General features: G+C 45.5%; 1 protein-coding gene and 1 non-coding gene across 2 annotated transcripts in view; both read left to right on the forward strand.

Annotated features, from left to right (window-relative positions):
* Positions 1-25,125, forward strand: part of TRPC7 (transient receptor potential cation channel subfamily C member 7) — a 142,388-nt gene that overhangs the window by 96,312 nt on the left and 20,951 nt on the right. Inside the window, exons 6-7 of the mRNA XM_040241561.1 lie at positions 1,497-1,730; positions 11,504-11,768. Coding sequence (XP_040097495.1) covers positions 1,497-1,730; positions 11,504-11,768 — 499 coding nt within the window. The remainder of the gene's footprint in view (positions 1-1,496; positions 1,731-11,503; positions 11,769-25,125) is intronic.
* TRNAC-ACA lies at positions 4,918-4,989 on the forward strand. The gene has a single exon. It is a non-coding gene; the product is annotated as a tRNA-Cys (tRNA).

Below are 25,125 nucleotides of genomic sequence, written 5' to 3' on the forward strand. Positions count from 1 at the left end.
CCAGACTCAAATTTCAGATCTCCTGCCTCCTATCTGGAGAATATCCTCACTATGGCTAAGGATATGTTAACTGTAAAACTGGGATAATAACAGAATGCACTTCATAGGATTATTGTAAAGATTTGAGGGAGTTAATACACATACATATAATATGTACACAGTTTGTATATATGATAATATATGTGTATTATAAAATGTTTATTATCAAAATGTTACTGAATAATTTATTTTTAATCATCTAAACCAATTTACTTTTAATAATCAGTGAAGATAAAGGTAGAGAATAGCACTATTCAATACGAATATAAGGCAAGCCACATCATAAGCCACAATTTAATTTTAAATTTTCTGATAGCTACATTATAAAAGCTGAAATTAATAATGCTGTGATGGTGTGAAGTCACTCAGTCGTGTCCGACTCTTTGCGACCCCATGGACTGTAGCCTACCAGGCTCCTCCCTCCATGGGATTCTCCAGGCAGGAGTACTGGAGTGGGTTGCCATTTCCTTCTCCAGGGGATCTTCCCGACCCAGTGATCGAACCTGGGTCTCCCGCATTCCAGGCAGATGCTTTAACCTCTAAGCCACCAGGGTAGATTTTATCTAACCAAATATATCTAAAATATTAGTATTTCAACACGATTGAAATTTTTTAATTGTTGAAATATTTTTACATTTTTTGTATCAAGTCTCTGAAATTTGATGTGTATTCTACACTTTTATATGTAGCATCCCTCAATTTAACTGGCCACATTTGGAGTGCTCAGTATCCACGTGTGACTAGTGGCTACCATATTGGATAGTGCAGGTATACACACTCAAGTTATTAGTCTAGGCTACATCATGAGGCTGACTTGGAGGTGGGGTGGGGGTGCTAGGAACATCTTGTTGAATTCTACATTGTTTACTATGTAACAATGAAGACACAAGTCTTTAAAATCCAGTAAGTTATAAAGAAGTAAGGGAAAAAATAAAAAGCAAGAACTAAACAGCTGCAGGAGAGGCAGGAAGAACCTGAAACATTCACAGAAATACAAAGGAAAGCAAGTTAATCAGGGAATTAGGAGAACTGGGTTCTAGGTCATAAGTGGGACCTTCAGAAAACCCTTTCCCATTCCTGGACATCAGTTTCATTATACTTAGTTTAGAACTGTATGATTACTTATAACCTTCCAGTTCTTAAAATGTACAAATGTCAGCCATTATATTTCTAATTATTACCTCCAAGAATCTATCAACAGATGAGAATTCTCTCCTCACACCTGGAGATGATTTATCTGTAAGCAGGACAGGTGGCACGAATTCTTGCAGCCTGATCATTTCCTAACTCTACATCTGCCTTTGAAAGCATATTTTTGTGCGCTGCTGGCTCTCAACATTCCAAGCGCCAAACAGCTTATTACATTTACCTGCACCCTGGTTCCTTCCATGGTCCCTATGGTCACACACACCCTGAGAACTGAAAACAATGAGCCTGACCTTCTCACTCCCCCGCAGGAATGATTTGGTCCGAATGCAAGGAAATCTGGGAGGAGGGCCCGCGGGAGTACGTGCTGCACCTGTGGAACCTGCTGGATTTCGGGATGCTGTCCATCTTCGTGGCCTCCTTCACAGCGAGGTTCATGGCTTTCCTGAAGGCCAGCGAGGCCCAGCTGTACGTGGACCAGCACGTGCAGGATGACACACTGCACAACGTCTCGCTTCCGCCGGAAGTGGCCTACTTCACCTACGGTGAGTCGGAAGTTGCGGTGAGGAGGGTCAGTCTGCAGGTGTTCTGCTGCGCGTTGACTGGCTTGTTGGCAGGGCGTGCCAGGAGCTTGGATGCTCCGCAGTTGGTGGTTTATAACGTCGCTGTGGCCCACTTTGGTCTTTTCTGCTGTCAAAGCAGACACTCCTCACCACCTCCCAAGGAAGTCCTGGTCCCTGCCATAAACTAGCAGTAGAATGTGGAGGTAATAACTATGAGAAATGTATCCATTTGTGTTGGAAAGGATGGATTTGTTTTGGAAAGACTCTTGGAGCCTCCGTGGGATTCTTTTCTTTTTTCTTTCGTTTTGAAGACATCTCATTTTTTATGTGGATCCCAGAGTTTTTCCTTCCATATTGGATCCATGTGTTCTGTGTAAGAATAAGTCTTGCTTTCCCAGTTCAAAAGTTATTTTCTCATGGTAAGATATGTTCTTAGAAGATGCCTTCATTCTTTCAAATCACAAGGCCATACAGTGAGAGGTACTAGATTGAATTTTTAGTAGTAATAATAAGAGTTACGGCTTCCCTGATGGCTCAGATGGTAAAGCGTCCACTCGCGATGTGGGAGACCTGGGTCGATCCCTGGGTTGGGAAGATCCCCTGGAGAAAGAAATGGCAACCCACTCCAGTGTTCTTGCCTGGAGAATCCCATGGACAGAGGACCCTGATAGGCTACAGTCCATGGGGTCACAAAGAGTTATAAGAGTTATAGCATTTATCGAGGACCCACTTACATGTCAGGAACTGTATAGACATTTTACACTATAAACTTGAGTCCTTGCAACAGCCCCATGGAAAGGTTATTTTTGTTGTTCCTATTTTATTGATGAAGAAACAAGTTTTCATGGCATGGTTTATAATGTTCCCAGAAATTACAGGATTGCCTTGGATAGCAAGGGATCCTTGTTCAACATGAAATGAAAACCATGCAGAATGGCATAGGCTTTATGTTCCCAGGCTTTAGAGTTAGAGAGACCTGAACTCAAATCCTACTTATGCAGCTTACTGTAAGGACTTGTTTAATTTTTCTGACCCCCTCAATTTTCCTGTATGTAAAAGTGGGATAATGCATATGTCAGAAAGCCTGTGTTGAGGGTTAAATAAGATAGTACACATGAAGAATTCTGCACTGTGTCCTGAAATATTAAATGCTCACTGATAGTAACAGTTATTATCACTACTACCTCTGGGGTCATTTTCTTGCTCAATCATTGTATCTTCTGTACTAAAGGAGAAAGATGAGTTGGGGAGAAGAAACAATAGATATGTGTTGTTACCAGTCAATTAGCCGGACATTACAGTGGCAGCCGCTACATCATGAAGGTTTGAGTGTCAAATGTCCCTGTTGTATGAAAGCCACATGGTGCTGTGACCACTGAATCTTGATCCAGGGCAGTAATGATCTGCAGAAGGTTGGCCCCTTAACATAAAAGTTGAGTTGTTGCCCATATTCAATGTAGATTGAGGTAGGCAGATTATGTTAAATGTAAATGTGGGAAAGCCCCTCCCCCCCAGTTAAGAAATGGAATCTTGTAGTATTACAAATCATCCCCTCTTCACTTAGCAAATCCAGACATTTTAAAAACATGGGCTTGTATATTTTCTCTTGTATGCTGCTCAGGGTTCGTTAAGGAAAGATGAGAGAATCTTGATACTGCATTGAATACTTTTCTTAGGGCTGTGATTCAAGCTACAGTATTGTTCACTCATGACTTCTGTTCCTTTTATGGATTGTATTAAAGTCGCACCCAGCCCAAAGCTTTGCACTTTATTGCCCTTGCGTTGTGGTTCACCCTGTGCCCTTGAAATCTTTTTCATCTCAAAGGCTTGGCTTGTACCCCAGTTATGGAGGCAGAGTGCCCTCTAGTGGTCATTCAAGCAATGGTCCCTTCTAACTTCTACAGCACCAAGCAGGCAGGTGTTTTTCAGGTTGCAGTTTTTTTCCTAGAAACAACTGCAAGAGGAAGAAAATCCCTTTGTCTGAATTGTCAAAGTGCTATTTGCTTTTACAACCATCAAAACTCTTAAAAGCCAATCAAAGTTGAATCAGTTCAGTAAATTCACTCAGTCGTGTCCAACTCTTTGTGACCTCACAGACTGCAGCACACCAGGACTCCCTGTCCATCACACAGCTCCCAGAGTTTACTCAAACTCGTGTCCATCGAGTTGGTGATGCCATCCAACCATTTCATCCTCTGTTGTCCCCTTCTCCTCCCGCCTTCAGTCTTTCCCAGCATCAGAGTCTTTTCAAATGAGTCAGTTATTCACATCAGGTGGCCAAAGTACTGGAGTTTTAGCTTCAGCATCAGTCCTTCCAATGAATATTCAAGACTGACTTCCTTTTGGATAGACTGGTTGGATCTCTTTGCTGTCCAAAGGACTTTCGAGAGTCTTCTCCAATACCACGGTTAAAAAGCATCAATTCTTCAGCCCTCAGCTTTCTTTATAGTCCAACTCTCACATCCATACATGACTACTGGAAAAACCATAGATGGACCTTTGTTGGCAATGTAATGTCTTTACTTTTTAATATGCTGTCTAAGTTGGTCATAACTTTTCTTCCAAGGAGCAAGCATCTTTTAATTTCATGGCTGCAGTCACCATCTGCAGTGATTTTAGAGCCCCCAAAAATAAAGCCTGTGACTGTTTCCATTGTTTCCCCATCTATTTGCCATGAAGTGATGGGACCAGATGCCATAATCTTAGTTTTCTGAATGTTGAGTTTTAAGCCAAATTTTTCACTCTCCTCTTTCACTTTCATCAAGAGGCTCTTCAGTTCTTCGCTTTCTGCCATAAGGGTGGTATCATCTGCATATCTGAGGTGATTGATATTTCTCCCAGCAATCTTGATTCCAGCTTGTGCTTCATTCAATCCAGCGTTTCTCATGATGTACTCTGCATATAAGTTAAATAAACAGGGTGACAATATACAGCCTGACGTACTCCTTTCACAATTTGGAACCAGTCTGTTGTTCCATGTCCCCTTCTAACTGTTGCTTCTTGACCTGCATACAGATTTCCCAGGAGGCAGGTCAGGTGGTCTGGCATTCCCATCTCTTGAAGAATTTTCCACAGTTTGTTGTGATTCATACAGTCAAAGGCTTTGGCATAGTCAATAAAGTAGATGTTTTTGAATACTTTTCACTAAAACTTCTGACTGGGTCAGACTTCCCTGGTGGCTCAGATGGTAAAGCATCTGCCTACAATGCAGGAGACCCAGGTTCAATCCCTGGGTTGGGAAGATCCTTTGGAGAAGGAAAATGGCAACACACTCCAGTACTCTTGCCTGGATAGTCCCATGGACGGAGGAGCGTAGTAGGCTACAGTCCATGGGGTCGCAAAGAGTCGGACGACTGAGCGACTTCACTTCTCACTTCTGACTGGGTCACTAGGATCTGATAACAGCTATCTTAATAGATTATCTTACTTAATAGATTATCTTAATAGATAACAGCTATCTTAACAGGTTACAAGAGTGGCTTTTATTATTACAGCTGAGGTTTAAAATAATAAATTATCAGTCAGTTCAGAGGCTCAGTTGTGTCCACTCTTTACAACCCCATGAATCGCAGCACGCCAGGCCTCCCTGTCCATCACCAAGTCCTGGAGTTCACTCAGACTCACGTCCATCGAGTCAGTGATGCCATCCAGCCATCTCAGCCTCTGTCGTCCTCTTCTCCTCCTGCCCCCAACCCCTCCCAGCATCAGAGTCTTTTCCAATGAGTCAACTCTTCGCATGAGGTGGCCAAAGTACTGGAGTTTCAGCTTTAGCATCATTCCTTCCAAAGAAATCCCAGAGCTGATCTCCTTCAGAATGGACTGGTGGGATCTCCTTGCAGTCCAAGTGACTCACAAGAGTCTTCTCCAACACCACAGTTCAAAAGCATCAATTCTTTGGCGCTCAGCTTTCTTCACAGTCCAACTCTCACATCTATACATGACCACAGGAAAAATCATAGCCTTGACTAGACGGACCTTTGTTGGCAAAGTATTGTCTCTGCTTTTGAATATGCTATCTAGGTTGGTCATAACTTTTATTCCAAGGAGTAAGCGTCTTTTAATTTCATGGCTGCAGTCACCATCTGCAGTGATTTTGGAGCTCCCAAAAAATAAAGTCTGACACTGTTTCCACTGTTTCCCCATCTATTTGCCATGAAGTGATGGGACCAGATGCCATGATCTTCGTTTTCTGAATGTTGAGCTTTAAGCCAACTTTTTCACTCTCCACTTTCACTTTCCTCAAGAGGCTTTTTAGTTCCTCTTCACTTTCTGCCATAAGGGTGGTGTCATCTGCATATCTGAGGTTATTGATATTTCTCCTGGCAGTCTTGATTAAATTATAGGGAGAGATAAAAACAAAATTCCTTTTGGCATCTGTTTGAAGAATCTGAGTCCTATTTCACGGTATCCAAATGTGCTATTTATCTATAGAGAGGGCAACAGATATATTGGAAAAATATCATTTGATCCCCTACTTCTCTTTCTGAGTTATGACCTTGATGAAGACACAAAGTCCATAAATTTATCTATTTCCATGTATAATTTAGAATGCACTACATGAAACTCTGGCAAGTAGAGGCTTGGCTTCCATTACTAAAGATCTCTTACCACCCTTTAGTATTGTAATTGTTTAACAGAGTCTATGCAAATAAAGAACAAAATCCTTCCTCTTCCTTCTCTCTTGGGGGCCAAAAATCAGTATGTAATATCCTTACTATTTGCATTTATCTGGATCTGAAAAGGACCCCATACCCCAAATCCAATCTTTAGAATGGCAATAATAGTAGCTACTCTACAGGGCTGTTGTGAAAATTACAGCTAATGTAAGTGTAAGGGCTAATTTAGGTTTCTCTATGTTTCTCCATTTAAGTTTCACTTAGTATTTCTCAACAGGGACGCAATTGACTTGTTCAGCAGGGCAGTCCTCATGGAGCAGGTCTGTCTGGAACACTGCAGGATATCAGCATCCCAGTAGTACGCCTACTCAGTCACTGAGATGACCATGGATGCCCCCCAACACACACCATCCTAGAAGGAAGGTGCTACTGTCACTTGAAAATCACTGTTTTATGTCTTGACACATAGTAGGCAGCTTATTAAAGAAAGCTGCTGCTCTCTGCACCATCAGAACTACAGTAGGAATACTGTACAGGTTTGCTCTGCTGTAGGAATACACACAGGGTGGTACAGACCCTCACCAGTGACCACAAGCAGAATCTCCCCAGCACAGGACAGGTCCCAGGACTCTTGCCACGTGAAACAGGGATGCCATAGCCATCCTGGATGACTGGTCACCACTTTTGGGTCCTTAGCTCACCCAAGGAGCAACTCCCAGACACACACGGTCTGAGAAACAAAAGCCAGGAGCATCTTCTCAGGCAAGAACCTTCAGATTCCTGGCCCCCGTGTGTGTTGTCACTTCAGTCCTGTCTGACTCTTTGTGATCCTATGGACTGCAGCACTCCAGGCTTCTCTGTCCATGGGGATTCTCCAGGCAAGAATACTGGAGGGGGTTGTGATGCCCTCCTCCAGGGGATCTTTCCGACCCAGGGATCAAACGCGCGTCTCCTGTGACTCCTGCATTGCAGGTAAATTCTTTACCACTGAGCCACCAGGGGAGCCCCTTCCTGGCCCCTATGTGAGCTCATTTGTTCTGATTTATGGCTAAACTTGTGGTTAGAATTTCATTCAATCATTTAACAAGTATTTATCAGCACCTGCTGTAGGCCAGACCCTTGCCCCAGGGAGCCCTGGGTGGTCTGCAATTTGTTTTCCAGCTAAGCACTTTACATATATGATTTTATTTCATCCTCATCACAGTTCTGTAAGGTTGATGATATTATCCCCAGTTTGCAGATGGGGAAAATGAAGCTTACAAGGTTCATTGGACAGCGTCTTCAGTAAGTGATGCTGGGTAAACTGGACAGCTACATGTCAAAGAATGAAATTAGAACATTCTCTAACACCATACACAAAAATAAACTCGAAATGGATCAAAGACCTAAATGTAAGGCTGGACACCATAAACCCCTTGGAGGAAAACATAGGCAGAACATTCTTTGACATAAATTATAGCAATATCTTTTTTTGATCCACCTCCTAGAGTAATGAAAATAAAAACATAAATAAGCAAATGGGGCCCAATTCAACTTAAGCTTCTGCACAGCAAAGGGAACCATCAACAACATGAAAACACAAGCCACAGAATGGGAGAAAATATTTGTGAATAATGCAAATGACAAGGGATTAATCTCAAAATATACAAAAGCTCATGCAGCTCTGTCATAAAAACAACCCAATCAAAAACTGGGCAGAAGATCTAAGTAGACACCTCTCCGGAGAAAAAATACACATGGCCAAAAAGCACATAAAAAGATGCTCAATATCGCTGATTATCAGAGAAATACAAATCAAAACTACAGTGAGGTATTACCTCACACCAGCCAGAATTTTGATGTTGTTCAGTCACTCAGTCGTGTCCGACTCTTTGCGACCCCATGGACTGCAGCATGCCAGGCTTCCCTGTCCTTCACCATCTCCCAGAGCTTGCTCAAACTCATGTTCATTGAGTCAGTGATGCCATTCAGCCATCTCATCCTCTGTTGTCCCCTTCTCCTCCTGCCTTCAATCTTTCCCAGCATCAGTGTCTTTTACAATGAGTCGGGTCTTCGGTATCAGGTGGCCAAAGTATTGGAGTTTCAGCTTCAACATCAGTCCTTCCAATGAATATTCAGGATTGATTTCCTTTAGGATTGACTGGTTTGATCTCCTTTCAGTCCAAGGGACTCTCAAGAGTCTTCTCCAACACCACAGTTCAAAAGCATCAGTTCTTTGGCACTCAGCTTTCTTTACAGTCCAACTCTCACATCCATACATGACTACTGGAAAACCATAGCTTTGACTAGATGGACCTCTGTTGGCAAAGTAATGTCTCCGCTTTTTAATATGCTGTCTAGGTTGGTCATAACTTTTCTTCCAAGGAGCAAGTGTCTTTTAATTTCATGGCGGCAGTCACCACCTGCGGTGATTTTGGAGCCCCCCAAAATAAAGCCTCTCACTGTTTCTGTGGTTTCCCCATCTATTTGCCATGAAGTGATGGGACCAGATGCCATGATCTTAGTTTTTTGAATGTTGAGCTTTAAGCCAACTTTTTCACTCTCCTCTTTCACCTTCATCAGAGGGTCTTTAGTTCCTCTTCACCTTCTACCATAAGGGTGGTGTCATTCTCATCTGAGGTTATTGATATATATCTCCCTGCAATCTTGATTCCAGCTTGTGCTTCATCCAGCCCAGCATTTCACATGATGTACTTTGCATATAAGTTAAATAAGCAAGGTGACAATATACAGTCTTGACGTACTCTTTTCCCAATTTTGAACCAGTCCATTGTTCCATGTCTGGTTCTAACTCTTGCTTCTTGACCTGCATACAGGTTACTCAGGAGGCAGGTAAGGTGGTCTGGTACTCCCGTCTCTTTAAAATTTTCCAGTTTGTTGTGATCCACATGGTCAAAGGCTTTAGCATAGTCAATGAAGCAAAAGTAGATGTTTTTCTGGAATTCTTTTGCTTTTTCTATGATCCAGTGAATGTTAGCAATTTGATCCCTGGTTCCTCTGCCTTTCCTAAATTTAGCTTGAACATCTGGAAGTTCTCGGTTCATGTACTGCTGAAACCTAGCTTGGAGAGTTTGGAGCATTACTTTGCTAGCATGTGAAATGAGTAGGATTGTGTGGTAGTTTGAACATTCTTTGGCACTGCCTTTCTTTGAGATTGAAATGAAAACTGACATTTTCCAGTCAGAATGGCCATCCTCAAAGGTCTGTAAACAACAAATGCTGGAGAGTGTAAAGAAAAGGGAATCCACCTACACTAATAGTGGGAATACAAATTGGTACAATCACTAACAAGGAATCAGACTACCATACAACCCAACAATCCCACTACTGGGCATATATCTTGAAGAAACCATAACTGAAAAAGACACATGTACCCCAATGTTCACTGCAGCACTATTTACAATAGCTAGGACACGGAAGCCACCTAAATGTCCATCAACAGGTGAATGAATAAAGAATTTGTTGTACATATATACAATGGAATATTACTCAGCCATAAAAAAGAATGCATTTGAGTCAGTTCTAATGAAGTAGATGAACCTAGAGCCTATTATATGAAGTAAGTCAGGAAAGCAAATATTGTATATTAATGCATACATAGGGACTCTAGAAAGATGGCACTGATGACCCTATTTTCAGGGCAGCATTATAGACACAGGCATAGAGGACAGATCTGTGGGCACAGTGGGGGAAGGAGGGGGTGGGACAGATTGTGAGGTAGCATTGAAACATGCATATCCGTGTGCAAAGTCAGGCAGCCAGTGGAAACACTGCATGGCACAGGGGGCTCCAGTCATGTGCTCTGTAACAGCGTAGAGCGGAAGGTGGGTGGGAGGCAGAGGGAGGTTTTCAGGAGGGAGGGGACATATGTATACCTATGACTGATCCATGCTGATATATGGCAGAAACCAGCACAATATTGTAATGCAATTATCCTCCAATTAAAAATAAATGTAAAATTTTTAAAAAAAACTTAGAACTACCATATGTTCCAGCAACCCAACTCCTGGTCACATACACAGAGAAAACCCTAATTTGAAAAGATACATGCACCCCAATGTTCACTGCAGCATGATTCACGATAGTCATGACATGGAAGCAACCTAAACGTCCGTTGACAGAGGAATGAATAAAGAAACTGTGGTATATAGACACAGTGGACTGTTACTGAGCCATAAAAAGTGAAATAATGCCATTTACTGCAATACAGATGGATCTAGAGATTATCATACTAAGCATGTCAGAGAAAGACAAATATCATATAACACTCATATGTGGAATCTAATTTTTTTAAAGATACAAATCAATTTATTTATAAAATAGAAGCAGACTTACAGATATCAAATACAAACATGGTTACCAAAGAGCAGAGGGACAAATCAGGAGCTTGGAATGAAAATACACACTATATATAAGATAGATGATCTATAGGGACCTGCTGTACAGTAGGGAACTCTACCCAGTATTCTGTGATAACCTATATGAGAAGAGAATATTAAAAAATATGTATGACTGAATCTCTTTGCTGTATACTTGAGATTAACACAACATTATAAACCAACTATACTCCAATAAAATTAAAATATTTAAAAAAATTTTAAGTGACAATAAAAGATTTCAAAGGGAAAAAAAAAAAATGTTAGCCACTGTCTAGAAAGGCCACTTTCAACCTCAGGTCTTCCTGACGCCTAGGTCTATGCTCCTCACCACCACCTTTTTGTGATGGGAAACCCCTGCTTATAGAGCTCCAACCCTGGGAAGGAAGATGGGATAGCAAGCAGCGTGGTCAGGACCATGACAGGAGAATACACAGGCTACCGTGGGAGCAGAGAGGGGGACAGGGAGGCTGCCCAGAAGGCCGGGGGCGGGGGGAGGGGGGGGAGCACAGAGGACTTCCCAAAAGAGATGACACTAGAGCAGAGTCTTGAAGGAATACTGGGATTGAAGTGAGGGGAGGGTGCTCTAGAAAGGTGAGCCAGCATATTCCAAGAGGGAGGGTGGCACCTTCGGTGTATTAGGATTAAAGACAAGGGCAGGCAGACAAGTGATGAGGTCAGAGGCCTCTACAGATACCTAACTGGTTTCTCTTCCAGAGCAGAGCCTGTGGCCCAGTGAGTAACCCAGCTTATTTTCTTTTAGCCAGGGACAAGTGGTGGCCTTCAGACCCTCAGATCATATCAGAAGGGCTGTATGCAATAGCTGTCGTGCTGAGCTTCTCTCGAATCGCATACATCCTGCCAGCCAACGAGAGTTTTGGGCCTCTGCAGATCTCCCTGGGGAGAACCGTGAAAGATATCTTCAAGTTCATGGTCATTTTCATCATGGTATTTGTGGCCTTCATGATTGGGATGTTCAATCTGTACTCCTACTACCGAGGTGCAAAGTACAACCCAGCGTTTACAACGTGAGTATCCCAGAGCCCTCTCCTGAGCACCCCAGCTCCCCAGGCATCCTTGGCAGCCTCTTGCAGGTGGTTCCTTGCAGGAGACTCGGGTTTCCTTGGCATTTCTAAAGGTTAAAGGCGACTTTAGTCAAGGGTGGTTTCAAGTTCAGGTTCTGGTATTAGAAGAACAGAAGAGCTACGTTAAACCTTCACTTACATCTTACATGCTATGTGGCCATGAGCATATTCCTTAACTTCTTTGAGCCTTAGTTTCCTCATCTTTACAATTAGGCAACAAATAATACGTGCATAATAGGGATAGTGTGAGGATTCAATAAGGTGATTTAACTGCCACATAGTAAAATAAATGGAATTTTTACAATAAGCTTAAGCTGTGTTACCTAGAAAGCAGAGCCCTGGGCAAGTCTTGTATGCCAACATTTCATTGGAGAGGAGGAGTTGCAATCCAAATGAAATAAGATAGAAGGAAAAAAGAAAATGCATGTGGGAGGAGGGAAAGCATATACACGTTGCCGATTGGGCCACCATCTACCAAGACCCACCACTTGGTCATGATGGACTTTTACAGTGAGACATACAGTACTGCATTGCAGAACAGCCTATCAGGATAGAATTAGAGAATTTATCAGCCACATCTTTCCCACCTGCTTTCTCTCATTAGTCAAATTCACTCAATAGGACATTCACGAACCTAACACTTCCAGGTTAGCCCCTGGGAAAGCCACATCCATACAAGTCTGCCTGTGGGCACAGCTCCGGAGCTCTCCATGCCTGGCTGGGCAGACCAGCGCTGTGTACAGGCAGCGAGCGAGTTCTGCAGCATCACATGCCTCAGCAGCACAGAAGGCTCAGGCAGGGGAGGCAAGGGGAGATGGAGTGACCTGAGACAAGGTGCTTGTCAGGCCAGCTAACCTCAGGGTCCAGAAGGAGCTGCTGCAGGCAGAGTGAGCAATGCCTCGGCCTCCTCCAACCCTGCCCCCGCCCTGGGGTGGGGACAGAGCTCACCAAGCCGATGTCCACAAAGACCTGGAGCTCCTCCCCTCTGGGAGATGCTGGGTGGTCTCCCGGAGGGTCCTCAGTAGCACCGAGCAGTAGTCTAGTAGAAGAATCTGGCAAATCTGAGTTTACATCCTGGCATGGGCATTTAGTAGCCAATGACCTTGAGCCAGGTCACTTGATTGGTCTGAGCCTCTGTGTCCTCATTGGCAAAATGGAAATAAGGCTCCTAAAGACCTCACAATAAGGTTCATAAATACCTTCACGAATAAACAAAGCAGTTCTGTAAAGTGCCTGAAGCCCAGAAGCGTTTCCAGTCCAGGCCCTGCCCCAGGCTCACCTCGTTCCAGAATTGCTCCCAGCCTTCATGGCTTCCATCCAGAGTCTGGACGGAAGGACAGTCAGGTCTCCAGCCATAAGCACGGCAGCTGGGACCAACAGGGCTAACTCTTGTTGACACGGGTCCCCAAGAAGCCCCAAGGGGGCTGGAATTTTTTTTTCCAACCAGTGACAAGGGTGGAGCCACACCACGCAGACTCCCTGAGCAGGCCCCACCTTGCGGTCAGACCGCCACTTGACCCTTCTCCCACAGAAATCACCCTTCAAGGGAAGGTCCGTGACTTGAAGAACCCAGACCAAGTGCGAAGGACCCCCATGCCCCTCAGCTCTGAATCACAGACTGCACTGCTCAGCCCAAGTAGAACTGCCTAGAACGGTGGGCCCCTGGAGCTGCTGAAGCACAGAAGCTGTTACTCTCTGAGGCAAGGAATCAGTGTGTGTTCACAGAGAGCTGGGGCCTGGCCCAGTGCTGAGAAAAGCACCCGAGGGTGGCTGGCTGTGTGTCTCAGCCCACCGCACCCTCGGCTCAGACAGACTAGGTTTCAGTCTGACAGTCTGAGCTCTTCTCTACAGGTTGTGTGGTCCTGGGCAAGTGCTTCATTCCCCACCCCACCCCAGCCCCAGGGCATTCATGTCCCCAGATCTGAAATGACAACTTCAAGATGGCCATCTTCACCGGATTGTTGTAAGGATCCAAAAGGAAGACAGTGAATATAGTGCTTGGCGTATAATAAGCCTTAAGTCAGTGATAATAGTGGAGATGGTGGGTAAGGAGGAGAAGGAGGGGGTGGATGAGGAGGAGGGCGTGGATTGAGCTACAAGAAAGGACACCTGGGTACTGACTTCCTAGGACCCTTTCTGGACAGGGACCTAGCCTACCAGCTATTCACTAGATCAGGCCAAATGCATTAGTGAGTCAGGTGGATTACTTTATAGTACTCCAAAACTGGGTTGGAGTGTTGAAGGGGTGAAATAAGCTTGAATCACCCAAAAGCAAATTTTGCTCTGGATCTGCTAGAGGCAAAGCTAACTGTATGCACCCAGGGTGGGATGCACTGTTACGGACATCAAGTCAAGATGTCAGTCAATAACAGAAGGGCTCTGACCCTCTGTGGTCAGGCCCTGATGTTCTTCCTGTGTTTTCAGTCTAGGATGATGCCTTGTACACAGCATTGCTCACTAAATCCTTCATAAACAAGCATGAGGGAACCCACAGGAGAAAGCAAGACAAATTCAAAGTAGTAGAGTAAGCAATCAACTGGGAACGTGAGCATGGGTACCTCTGTCTCCTTTCTCCTGCCCTGGGTGTTCTGTGCAATCCCTCTTTGCTCCCCCTACAAGGAAGCTGTACTGTTGGCCCATGGTTCCTCCAAAAGTCACTATCATGACACCTGAGACCTGAACAAGGTCATAACTTAAGAGTAGGGTTGTGAGTCGGTCATGTCCGACTCTTTAAGATCTCATGAACTCTACAGTCCATGGAATTCTCCAGGCCAGAATACTGGAGTGGGTAGCCTTTCCCTTCTCCAGGGGATATTCCCAACCCAGGAATTGAACTGGAGTCTCCTGCACTGCAGGCAGATTCTTTACCAGCTGAGCCACCAGGGAAGCCCAAGAATACTGGAGTGGGTAGCCTATCCCTTCTCCAGAGGATCTTCCTGACCCAAGGATCAAACCGGGGTCTCCTGCACTGCAGGCGGATTCTTTACCAACTGAGCTACCAGGGAAGGTCCAAGAGTAGGGCTGATGGGGCCACAATTCTCAGCTGGACATACATAGCCAATCTAGGGAGGGAGTCTTTGGCATCAGGAAAAGTCATGGGGAAAGGTGAGAGCAGGAGCGGGGGCCAAAGCACTTGGCTCGTCCCAGGTGCTGCGAACTGAAGAGAGATTCTGTAGACATGAGAGATCCAAGCAAAAAGGATCCAGGCCCTCCAGCATGGGCAAGGGAGAGGAAAAGGCATGGCAGCGGCAAGCAGAGTGAAGAAAGGACAGGATATTTGTCGCCTTGGCAGCCCCTAAAAGGGGGTGTGAAGCTGTGAATAGGATTTGATTGAACAGGGAAACAGTCAATAGAGCAGTGAAGTGGAGAGGAAAGAATGGATTTTTGTAAATGTCATCTCTTACCTTTTGACTGCTCTCTGGAGCATATCACACACACCTCCACCCCCCAACCCAAGATTTCCTTGATATGCAAAGAGCCACATGAGGATAAAGGATTCTCATGATTTAGGGGACTCAGAGCTACTCTGAGTGCCTCCAAGATTGACAATAAAGCTGAATGCTTCATAGCAGCCCATACCCAGGCCACTCTGCCCCGCTCAGAATGCTCCCTTTGGCCCACCCCCAGGGGCCCTCTGCTGTGGACTTTAGAGCTTTAGGGGAAGATGGATCCTCTCATCTGTTTTTATAGTCAGAAGACTTAACCCTACAGAAGGGAAATTTGGGCTGGAGCATACTACAGGTGCCCTACCCCTATCTTTGCCCCTATAACCCCACCCCAGCCATGCTGAAGGACAGCTTGGGTCCCTAAGGGCTGTTCAGGTTCCACTTTGGAAGTCAGCCATTAGGAAGCAACAGAGCACTGTCCCATAAGCTGCCTGTTCACCTCGGGGTGGGGCCCAGGCAGCTCATAAGAGCCAGTCCCACTCGAATCCCACTGGGTTACATGTCCACGCTTACGTGCTCAGTCGTGTCCAACTCTAGGCGACCCCATGGACTACCGTCCACCAGGCTCCTCTGTCCATGGGATTCTCCAAGCAAGAATACTGGAGTGGGTAGCTGTTCCCTTCTCCATGCGATCTTCCCGACCCTGGGATCAAACCCAGATCTCCTGCATTTCAGGCAGATTCTTTACTGTCTGAGCCACCAGCAAAGCCCTTGTTGAACTAAGTGAGAGTCTTACTGAGAGAATTTCAAGCCCTGTGAAGTCAGAAGAGGTAGCCAGATCCCAGCAGTCAAATCCCAGGAGCAGTTCCCAACTTTCCTGCTCCCTTTACCTTCAGAACCAAAGGTGTGCTTACGTTTCACAGTGGCTTCAGTGTCAGGAGCTGGCATTCAGGGAGGTGCAAGAACAGGGGCATGTGTGCACAGGCCACTGGGTAGTGAGCTGGGCTTGTCTGCCCATGACAGACAGGCACCAGCTGGCAGCTCACTGTCTCTAAGTCATTTCTGTTAGATACTGCAGGCGGCCAGAGGGGAGGAGGAGGAGGTGTGCAGACCAGCTTTATGCTCTCAGAGTATGAAACCTAAGTGTCCTGAGACAAGGCTAAAGAAGTGGAAGTGAAATCACCTGAAAATGCATTTTCTTTAAAAAAAAAGTCTTAAAGTTCTCAATTCCAACTGTTAGAAATTGTGTTCTTATTGGGAACATATCTTTGATGTTATCATGGAAATCAGTAGACACATAGGATTTGCTTTTGGAGTTTTGTTTTGCAGCCCCCTTTGTTGGAATGCACATATTCCATAAGGCAAAGCTTTTCTGCTTAGAGATCATATGGAAACCTTGGGATCCAGCACTCTAGTTAGTGTTGGAAAAAGAGAGATAAAAATCCTTGGCTCACTAGTAACATACAGCTGGATGAGAATGCAAAGGGAAAGGGTGGGCTTCCCTATACTCCAGCTGGTGACTGTGGTAGGAAGGTACCTAAAGAAGAATAGAAGGAGCTGGGGGCAACGAGGGGACCCAGGGCAGGGAAGTGAAGGACTCTCTAACATAAACCAGGATGGGCTTCTGGTCTTCCCTTTGGGTGAACTTGGCCTCCCCCACTTAATTTTGATTGGAGATTAAATGTAGGCCCTGACCCTCAAAAGGGATCCCAGCCAATCTTTTCTACAGGCTGTCGTGGAGTCAACTTCATAGCATAGCTGGGTTGAGACATTTCTAATCAAAAAATACCTCTCTTAAGGTTATTTCGTTTCTGAGGAATCATTTTACCAAAACGAACTTCAGCCGTGCTGGGCAAAATTAGAAGCTTCTGTTTTCTATGATAGTCATGGAAAGTTTCCATACTTTATGTACACAAACTCATATGCACAGCAGGGGCAGAAGGCATTGAGTCAGCTCCAGCCACCTCATCGGGGCTGCAGGAAAGCCAGCTCTTCCCTCCAGAGAGCCAGGAGGTGAGCCCTGGGGCTGATGAAGGGCTCCCTGAGACTCTGCCCACATATAACACACCCCAGGGCCACTGTACCACCCTGCTGCTGAACAGCTCGTGACAAACACATGATAAGCCCTCTCATTTAATCTACACAACTATAGAATAACACAAACACTACTACCAAGAAACAGGCTCAGTGAGATGGACTTGCCCAAGACCACAGAACCAAGAAGAGGATTTAGACCCAGATCTGCATGGCTTCAGGTCTGTCTTCCACCTTCTGACCTAAAATTCCCCCACTCCCACACCAGGGCCTGGGCTCCAAGGTAGAAGCTAAGTGTCTTTAAAAGTTGGGTCACTTTCCTATGACACTAAATACTAAAGAATGGCATATTAAATTCAGATTTTGATTGTCCTTAGGAGCTTGATGATTCTACATATCTCCACTGTCAAGAAGCAGCCTGTGATTGTCCCTTGGTAAAGCATGCGTCTATTCCAAACTGCTCACTCATTTGACAAATGTTAGGGAGCAGCTACTCCATGCCAAGTTCTGTGTTTGGCCCTGAGGTTATAAAGATTAATAATATAATCTTCCCATCCTTGAGGAACTCATAGACAAGTAGGGAATTTCAACAAAGGGTGGGGGCATCAGTTATTTACACCATGTGATCAAAGGGTACTCAGGCAGCCCAGTGAGGAGGAAGCACTGAAATCTGCCTGGCAGGGTCAGGGAAGGCTTCATGGAGGGGGTGACCCTAATCATAGGATCATGGAGGCCTGTTTAAGGTAAAAGAGCTGAGCACTTTTTTTAAGTGTAGAAAGCAGCTACCTCATTCCCCTGATTTGGATTTGTTTAGATGTTTCAATGCCTCATAATAGGTGAGAATTTTCTTAACAATAGCAAAAGCCGCTTCCATTGGCAAGGTCTGGGGAAGGAACAACAAATAGCATGTCAGTCCACAAAAGGTGGCAAGAAGAAGCCCCTGAAGCAGCCCAAGAAACAGGCCAAGGGGATGGATGAGATGAGGCATTTATGCAGAAACAGAAAGAGAAGCAGAAGAAACTCTAGAAGCTAAAAACAAAGAGGGGAGAGCCCCAAGGTCAAGGAGCAATTAAGAAATCTGCCCAAAGGTAAGCTCTTCCCTGTGCCTGAGGCAGTGGTGATCTCTATTCCTTTCCTGTTTAAACATCTGGATCCCCTGCCATAACATCTGTGGCAGCCTATAGTTAGAATGCTAAGTGTTGTCTTAAGAGCCTATGGTACATTGAAGAGAAAACTTTTGTGAAAAGAAAGTAGGCAAGTAGGTGAGAGTTTGGGGAAATGGTGGAAAATTCAATCAGATAATCCATCAGGAGCTAGACTGTGATGGTCTTTAGAAGTAAGTCCCAATAGGGTGTCAGCGTCTCTAAGGCCTTTTTTAAAATGAGGAAGCTGGTTTTATCTGCCTCCAGCAAGAACACTGTGATAATAGTGTAAAGGGTGGATTGGAAGGTGGAGGAAGGGACTCTTTGCCTGAGCTTGGTGCTGGGGGTTTTATAATGAGCAGAAATACTCATGGAACTTGCAGACTGGTTGGGAATGTGTTAGTCGCTCAGTCATGTCCAACTCTTTGCGACCCCATGGACTGTAGCCACCAGGCTCCTCCATCCATGGGATTTTCCAGGCAAGATACGGAAGTGGATTGCCATTTCCTTCTCCAAAGGGGGTTTTATAATGAGCAGAAATACTCATGAAACTTGCAGACTGATTGGGAAGACAGATATTAATCAAACAGTCACAGGAATGAGGGCGTATGTGCAACTGAGCAAATGTTCTGGAAGAAATGCATCTCCGAAGGGAACTGATGGATCCATGAAGAGCCAGGAACCAGAATAGGAGAGGATGTGAGCCCGCACTAAGGGGTGGCAGCCAGGATGGACAACAGGCCATAGAAAAGGTTAGAGTAAATGTGTCACGGTGGCTGCCTGCATGTCAGAGTGTGTGGCGCGGTGAAAGGACGATGTTCTCAGGTTCTGATGTTGATTAGGCCCTAGAAGTACATAGAAAGAGAATCAAGAGGGTATCATGGGGAAGAGGGTAAGTTCCTAGTGACTGGGGAAAGGAATAGGGGCTTTGTTTGGCCTTTCCCAGAACCCACACCCAGCAGAGCTGAAGGAAGACACTCCAAACTACCTTCCAGAAGCATGGGTGAAGTGGTCCATGTCCTAAAGGACGGGAGGAGCAATGGGGGCCTTGAGGAGGGCCCATCCTCAGCACCAAGCGACAAGCAGAGGCCTGCTGGAGGGGAGAGGGCTCTTGAGCTAGGAGCGTCACATTGTGCTTTGCAAACAGAAGGGCCTGAGGCTTCCCTGGCCCAAGGAAGGGAGGAAAGGGGGATGGTCGGGTGAGCCATGTAGGCCCAGAAGCACCCAGAAGGGAGTGATGAGCCAGAGGGGCCTCCTGAGAGCGAAGGGCCACATCTGCAAGAAGGGCCTGCCTGCAGAGCAGGACCTGCTGGGGCAGCAGAGGCTGAGTGGCGTTGTCTGCCCTCGTGCAACTCACCATAACCAGCAGCCAGTCAGGAGAAGTCAGAACAGCATCGTGGGACCGTGGCCTCTACCGTGTTCCTCGTCCCGAGCACGCGGAGTGAGTCTGCAGGTGGGAAAGTGGAGTGGGCTCAGCCTCCTGGGCTCCATGGAGGAGAGGTTTTCCCAGGGTGCCGGGTCCATGTTGCAATATGGGCATCCCCAGTATGGAAGTGTTATCATTGTACTGTATCATATTTGAAAGTTATCATCTCACCTTTCATCTTATACATTCAAGTTAGGCTTAAGGGTTTGGCGGGGTGGGGGGGGAGGATGAGAGAGCTCATTGTACCCATTTTCATGTGGGGAAACTAGCCCAGAGAGATTGAAGACTTGATGGAGGAGATGGCAGTGGTCAGTGCTGGGGCTCAGGTCAGGCTCAGAAAGGCTAGGCATCTGGGAATAACCTGTATGTGTCAAAAAAAAATAATAATTTGGGCCTAATATAATTTATCTTCACATAATCCTCCAAGAAGTGATAAAAATATATATCTTTCCCTGAGCTACTTTAGAAAAATGATTATACCTATTACAGCAGACATTCTGCTATCGCATAATGTTTATTTATACCCTCTCCTCATGTTTATTCATGACATGAATTCTTAAAGCCTGGTACCTTTGAGCTTCTGGAACAGGCCAAGAGCCCACAGAGTTGTGAGGAAAAAGACTCGACGGAACACAGGAAATGTGCTTTTTTGGATGACACCTTCAGAGCGTATTTGCAGGCACTCCTCTATCTTATTCTCAGGCTGACTTGCAACATCTGAAACAAGGAAATTTCAACCTTTTATTCACCAAAATGCAACTCTAGGATGGAAATAAGGTGTACCTGTCATTCTTCAAAGTGACAGAGTGACAGAAAACTGGACTGTCCAGGCCTCTAGAATATTAACAGAAAAACAGCTAGCTATGAGGTGAGTCTGAGGCAAGCTGGCTAAGACAAATCACAGCATGCCTCGGTTTCCCAGCTTCAATCATTCATTGACAAAAGATGTCTCCTGAGACCCCACCGTGAGCCGTGCACTGGACGTTGGGGGAAGAGCCGTGAGCAAGTCATGACCCCTGGAGGTCACAATGCTCTGTGAATGGGAAAAGAGGGGAAATGATGTTGATGGTGATAAAAAGTAAACAAAAAGAAATGAGAACATTTTTGGCCATGCCACATGGCATGTGGGATCTTTGTCCCCCAAATGGGGATCAAATCCACACCTCTTACATCGGAAGGGCAGAGACTTAACTGGAGCACCAGAGAAGTTCCAGAACATTTTAAATTAAGTGCTAAGAGCTAGGAAGGAAATAGAAACATCATGAAAGTGTTAGTCCCTCAGTCGTGTCTTGTGACTGCATGGACTATAGCCTGCCAGGCTCCTCTGTCCATGGGATTCTCCAGGCAAGAATACTGGAGTGGGTTGCCATTTCCTTCCTGACCAGAGATTGAGCCCAGGTCTCCTGCACTGCAGGCAAATTCTTTAGGAAAGACCTCCTTCAGACATGGTCAAAGAAGGCTGACCTGACCAGGTGACAATTAAGGTTAAAGTTTAACGGCTGAGAAGAATGAGGGGGACAGCCATGGAGGAAGGGGAAGTGTGATCCAGGCAGAGGGAGAAGGACCCTGAGTGAGGGGCGAGCCAGCATGAGGTCAGGGGAGCCCCAGTTGGGTGACTAGATTCAAATTGTTAGCCTATGGAAAGCGGTTAAGGAAAAGAGGTAAGATCTGATTCGTAGTTTTAAAGGATTATTCTGAGAATTGATGGTCGGGTATGAGAGTCAGCCTGGCCCTGGAGCCTTTGCAGCTAAGGGTTGGGGGCGGGGGCGGGGGGGGACCATGCTAACATTAGCCACATTTATTGCGTATTTGTTATGTGCCAGGCAGTATTTTGTGTACCTCACAAGCATTCCATTAGCTCATTTAATCGTCACCAACACCCTATGAGGTAAAGATTGTTTTCCTATTCTGAAGCTAGAAAAAATGAGCCACAGAAAGGCTACATTATTTAGCCAAAAGCTCACAGTCAGACACAGAACCTGCACTCTGACTGCTTCACCAGAGCTTCCCCTCGACACTGGGATCAGTAGCATGAAATCGGAATGTGCAATGGGGACTCATTCATTCAAAGGACCATGAGTTTATTGAGTATCTTCAGTATACCAAGTTCTGCACTAGGTCTGGGACTTCAAGGAGGAAGGAAACACAGCTCTGCCCTCAAGGAGCAGCCAGGCTCCCAGGGAGAGGGGTGGGCCCTCAGCATGAATCAGTCCAGGCTCTGTGCACCCCAGTTCCTCGGCCCTGATTCTGGGGCCAGACTCCTCAACTACTGGACCACCTACACCACTCCTCATTCAGGGCCCAGGATAAACCAAGAGGTGAATCAGAGGAGCGTGGCAGGGGTGCAGTCCAGACTTCCTCAGGCACTGGACACTCCTGCCCTGACCACCCTCAAGCCTGGTGCAAGTGCTTCTCGTTGGAGAGGCATAGCACTCGTGTGGGGTCTTTCTGGATTCCAAGCACCTTCTCACAGTCCCCACTGGGAGGCAGGTGAGTATTGTTCCTGCTTCAGCAGAACTCTAGCTCAAGGCCAGCTGTTTATTGTCTTCTGACTTGAGAAACAGCCTTTCAGGAGCTGAAACAGCTGCTTACTTTGAAGTTTCTTTTAATCCCATGGACAGAGGAGCCTAGCGGGCTACACACAGTCCATAGGGTCACGCAGAGTTGAACACAGATGAAGCAACTTAGCACGCACGTATGCATGCACGTGCAGATTTGGGGAGGTAGCCAAACTGAACTGTTTGGGGTTGGGGAACAGAGTTCCATGACACGGGGGGTGGGGGTGGGGGGAGGCCTTGTGGTATTCTGAGGCAGCAGTGATTTCCATAACAATCACCCCAAACCCTCGCCTTGTTTGTTCTCTGAGGCCCTGACACAACTGCCTCTTCAGGGAACCCATTATTAAATTCTTATTATCCAGGCGAGACAGCCTCAGAGAAAAGATTACCTCCTCCCTGCCTTCTGCTTGACAAATCAGCCCCAACCTTTCCCCCCTCCACACACCCCGCCCAGTAAGAGGGTGAATCAGGGTCTATTCAATATCACCCCGAGGCACTCTTCCCCTTTGACTTCATTAGAAGCACTTCTTATGCTAGGGTGGCCTACTGGTGAAACCTCAGCCCCTTCTACTGCAAGGCAGCAGTCAAACAATCAGAGACAGTACAGGCTGGAGAAATCAGAAAGAGCATTTGCATGAAATCAGCGGTTGGTGATCATCTTTGCAGACAGGAAGTAAAATGAACCTTGTTCAGAAAAGTCAATATGCTGCTGGATTAACTCCATTCAGCCCTGTATGGAAGCCCCTGAGGGCTGATGGGCCTGTATATGTTGTTCCTGGGTAGGGCAGGGCGGGCCGGAGCATCCTTGCCCACAGTCCTATTGCGCTTGCTCACACCAGGGGGCTCGCTTTAGCCTGGAACCTCCACAAAAGCAAACCAGCTCTGTGCATCCTGCATCCTGTTCTGTAGGGTGGCTGGCAAGTAAGCAGAGTTCAATGACTGTTCAGCAAATAAACACATGAGTAAAAAGAAAAGATACCATTTATTGGACCCTTACTCTACACTTTACGTAGATTGTTCCGTTTAATCTTACAGCAACTTGATAATAAAGCATCACTGTCCCTTTCATAGCAGAGCAAACCGAGGCTCAAGCAGGTCTTGTAACATTCTCAAGTTCATACAGCCAGTGCACAACAGGGCTGGGATTTGAAGCCAGGCATGCACCTTTGCTTTCTTACTCCTCCAGCCATCTCTGTTAAGAGTCCTATGACTGACCCAACTGCAGGAAACTGTGACAAGCTTGGTAAATAGCCAGAGTGGGTGGGAGCAAATAAGGTACCAGCAGCTCCCACCCCTATCAGTAAGGGACCTCAAATTTAGCCTAGAGACCAGCCATCTGAGAGTAGGGGGGTTTCTGCGAAACAAATGGCCTCATGGTGAATATCAACTAAATCAATCACAAGACAACTTTTTTCTTGAAAGACAGCCCCATACCTCTGCAGTGACTGGTCTTCTGCCCCATGCCCTGTATCCCATAGCTCCTGAAAATTACAAGTGATGATTGGTGCGTGATTCAGAGAGTATCATAACCACACATGACATTGGGGCTGGCTCCAATGCCCAAGATCTCGCGGTTAAGAATGTACTACTGACTCCTATCCAAGGCCAGCCTTCTCTCTAAGAATGTATCATTATGGGTTTCCAAGGTCAAGGTAACACAGGGCCGGGAGGACTCGTTTCATTTATTGCCTGCTACGTGTTAAACCAGAAGATGCCACTAACCTGATCTATCCAGTTACTTGTGGAGCTGTTGTCACCGCAAAAAGCATCAAGTTTTCATGGAAGATTTTGTCCCCCATTTATTGTTCAGCAAAGATGTCTGTCATTTCACATCAATTCATAAGAGCTCTTTATGTCAGAAGGACATCAGCCATTGGAATATGTGCTGCAAATCCTTTCCTCAGTCTTTTGCCCTATAATTTTACTTCATATGTTTTCAACATATACAAGTCAAGCTTTGTGTTTGCATGCCTTTCCATCTTTCCTTTTTAGTTTCTGAAACTTCTCCCAGACCAAGATTATATAAATATTAATATCTTATTCTGGCTTTTTGACTATGTAATTTTTAAATATTAAATGGTTCAGTTCCACTTAGAATTTAGTTATATGTATGGACAACATATTGTATTGCTTGCCATTTACCACTTAGCCCAGCTAATTGGGCATAAACTCAGCCCATAAGGTCCCATCTGAGAAACAACAACAGCAAAAACAGTATATCCAGTTAGTTCACCAAATGTTCACATCACAGGGCATGAGTACAAACAAAAGACTCAAGAGACCCCAGTAATGAATCTAACCATTATAGATGATTGAGACAATGGACCCAGCTTTTCCTTAATGGAAATCTTTGTTACTGCAATGCCTTCTGTTCCATGATGAGAGGAAGCAAGGGGCTACAGACACTCCCTAAAGAACTTAGAAGAATTTGTTAAAAATGCATACTTTGGCTAAGATCCCTTCCTGCCCAGCCCAACATCAAGACTTACTGCTCTGGAGGGGCTCATTTCCACTCTAGCAGTCCCACTGAGTCTGAGCCACCTATAATTAGATTCTCTTGGAGGTCATGGCCAAGTTCAAGTCCAGAGGCAACTTCTAAACCTGTAGAATAGAAATGAAACTGGTGTGAAAACTGACAGCCAGACAACAAATTGAACAGATCAGCATTCTAAGCCTTAAGGGTCGCGGCTGCGCTGTTAGAGAAGGGACCAAGGCATAGGTTTAGGGATCTGTAAATATTCTTCTGTTACTGGA

Source organism: Oryx dammah, unplaced genomic scaffold (genome assembly GCF_014754425.2).
Source record: "Oryx dammah isolate SB20612 unplaced genomic scaffold, SCBI_Odam_1.1 HiC_scaffold_5, whole genome shotgun sequence".
In the NCBI taxonomy this organism is placed as follows: domain Eukaryota; kingdom Metazoa; phylum Chordata; class Mammalia; order Artiodactyla; family Bovidae; genus Oryx; species Oryx dammah.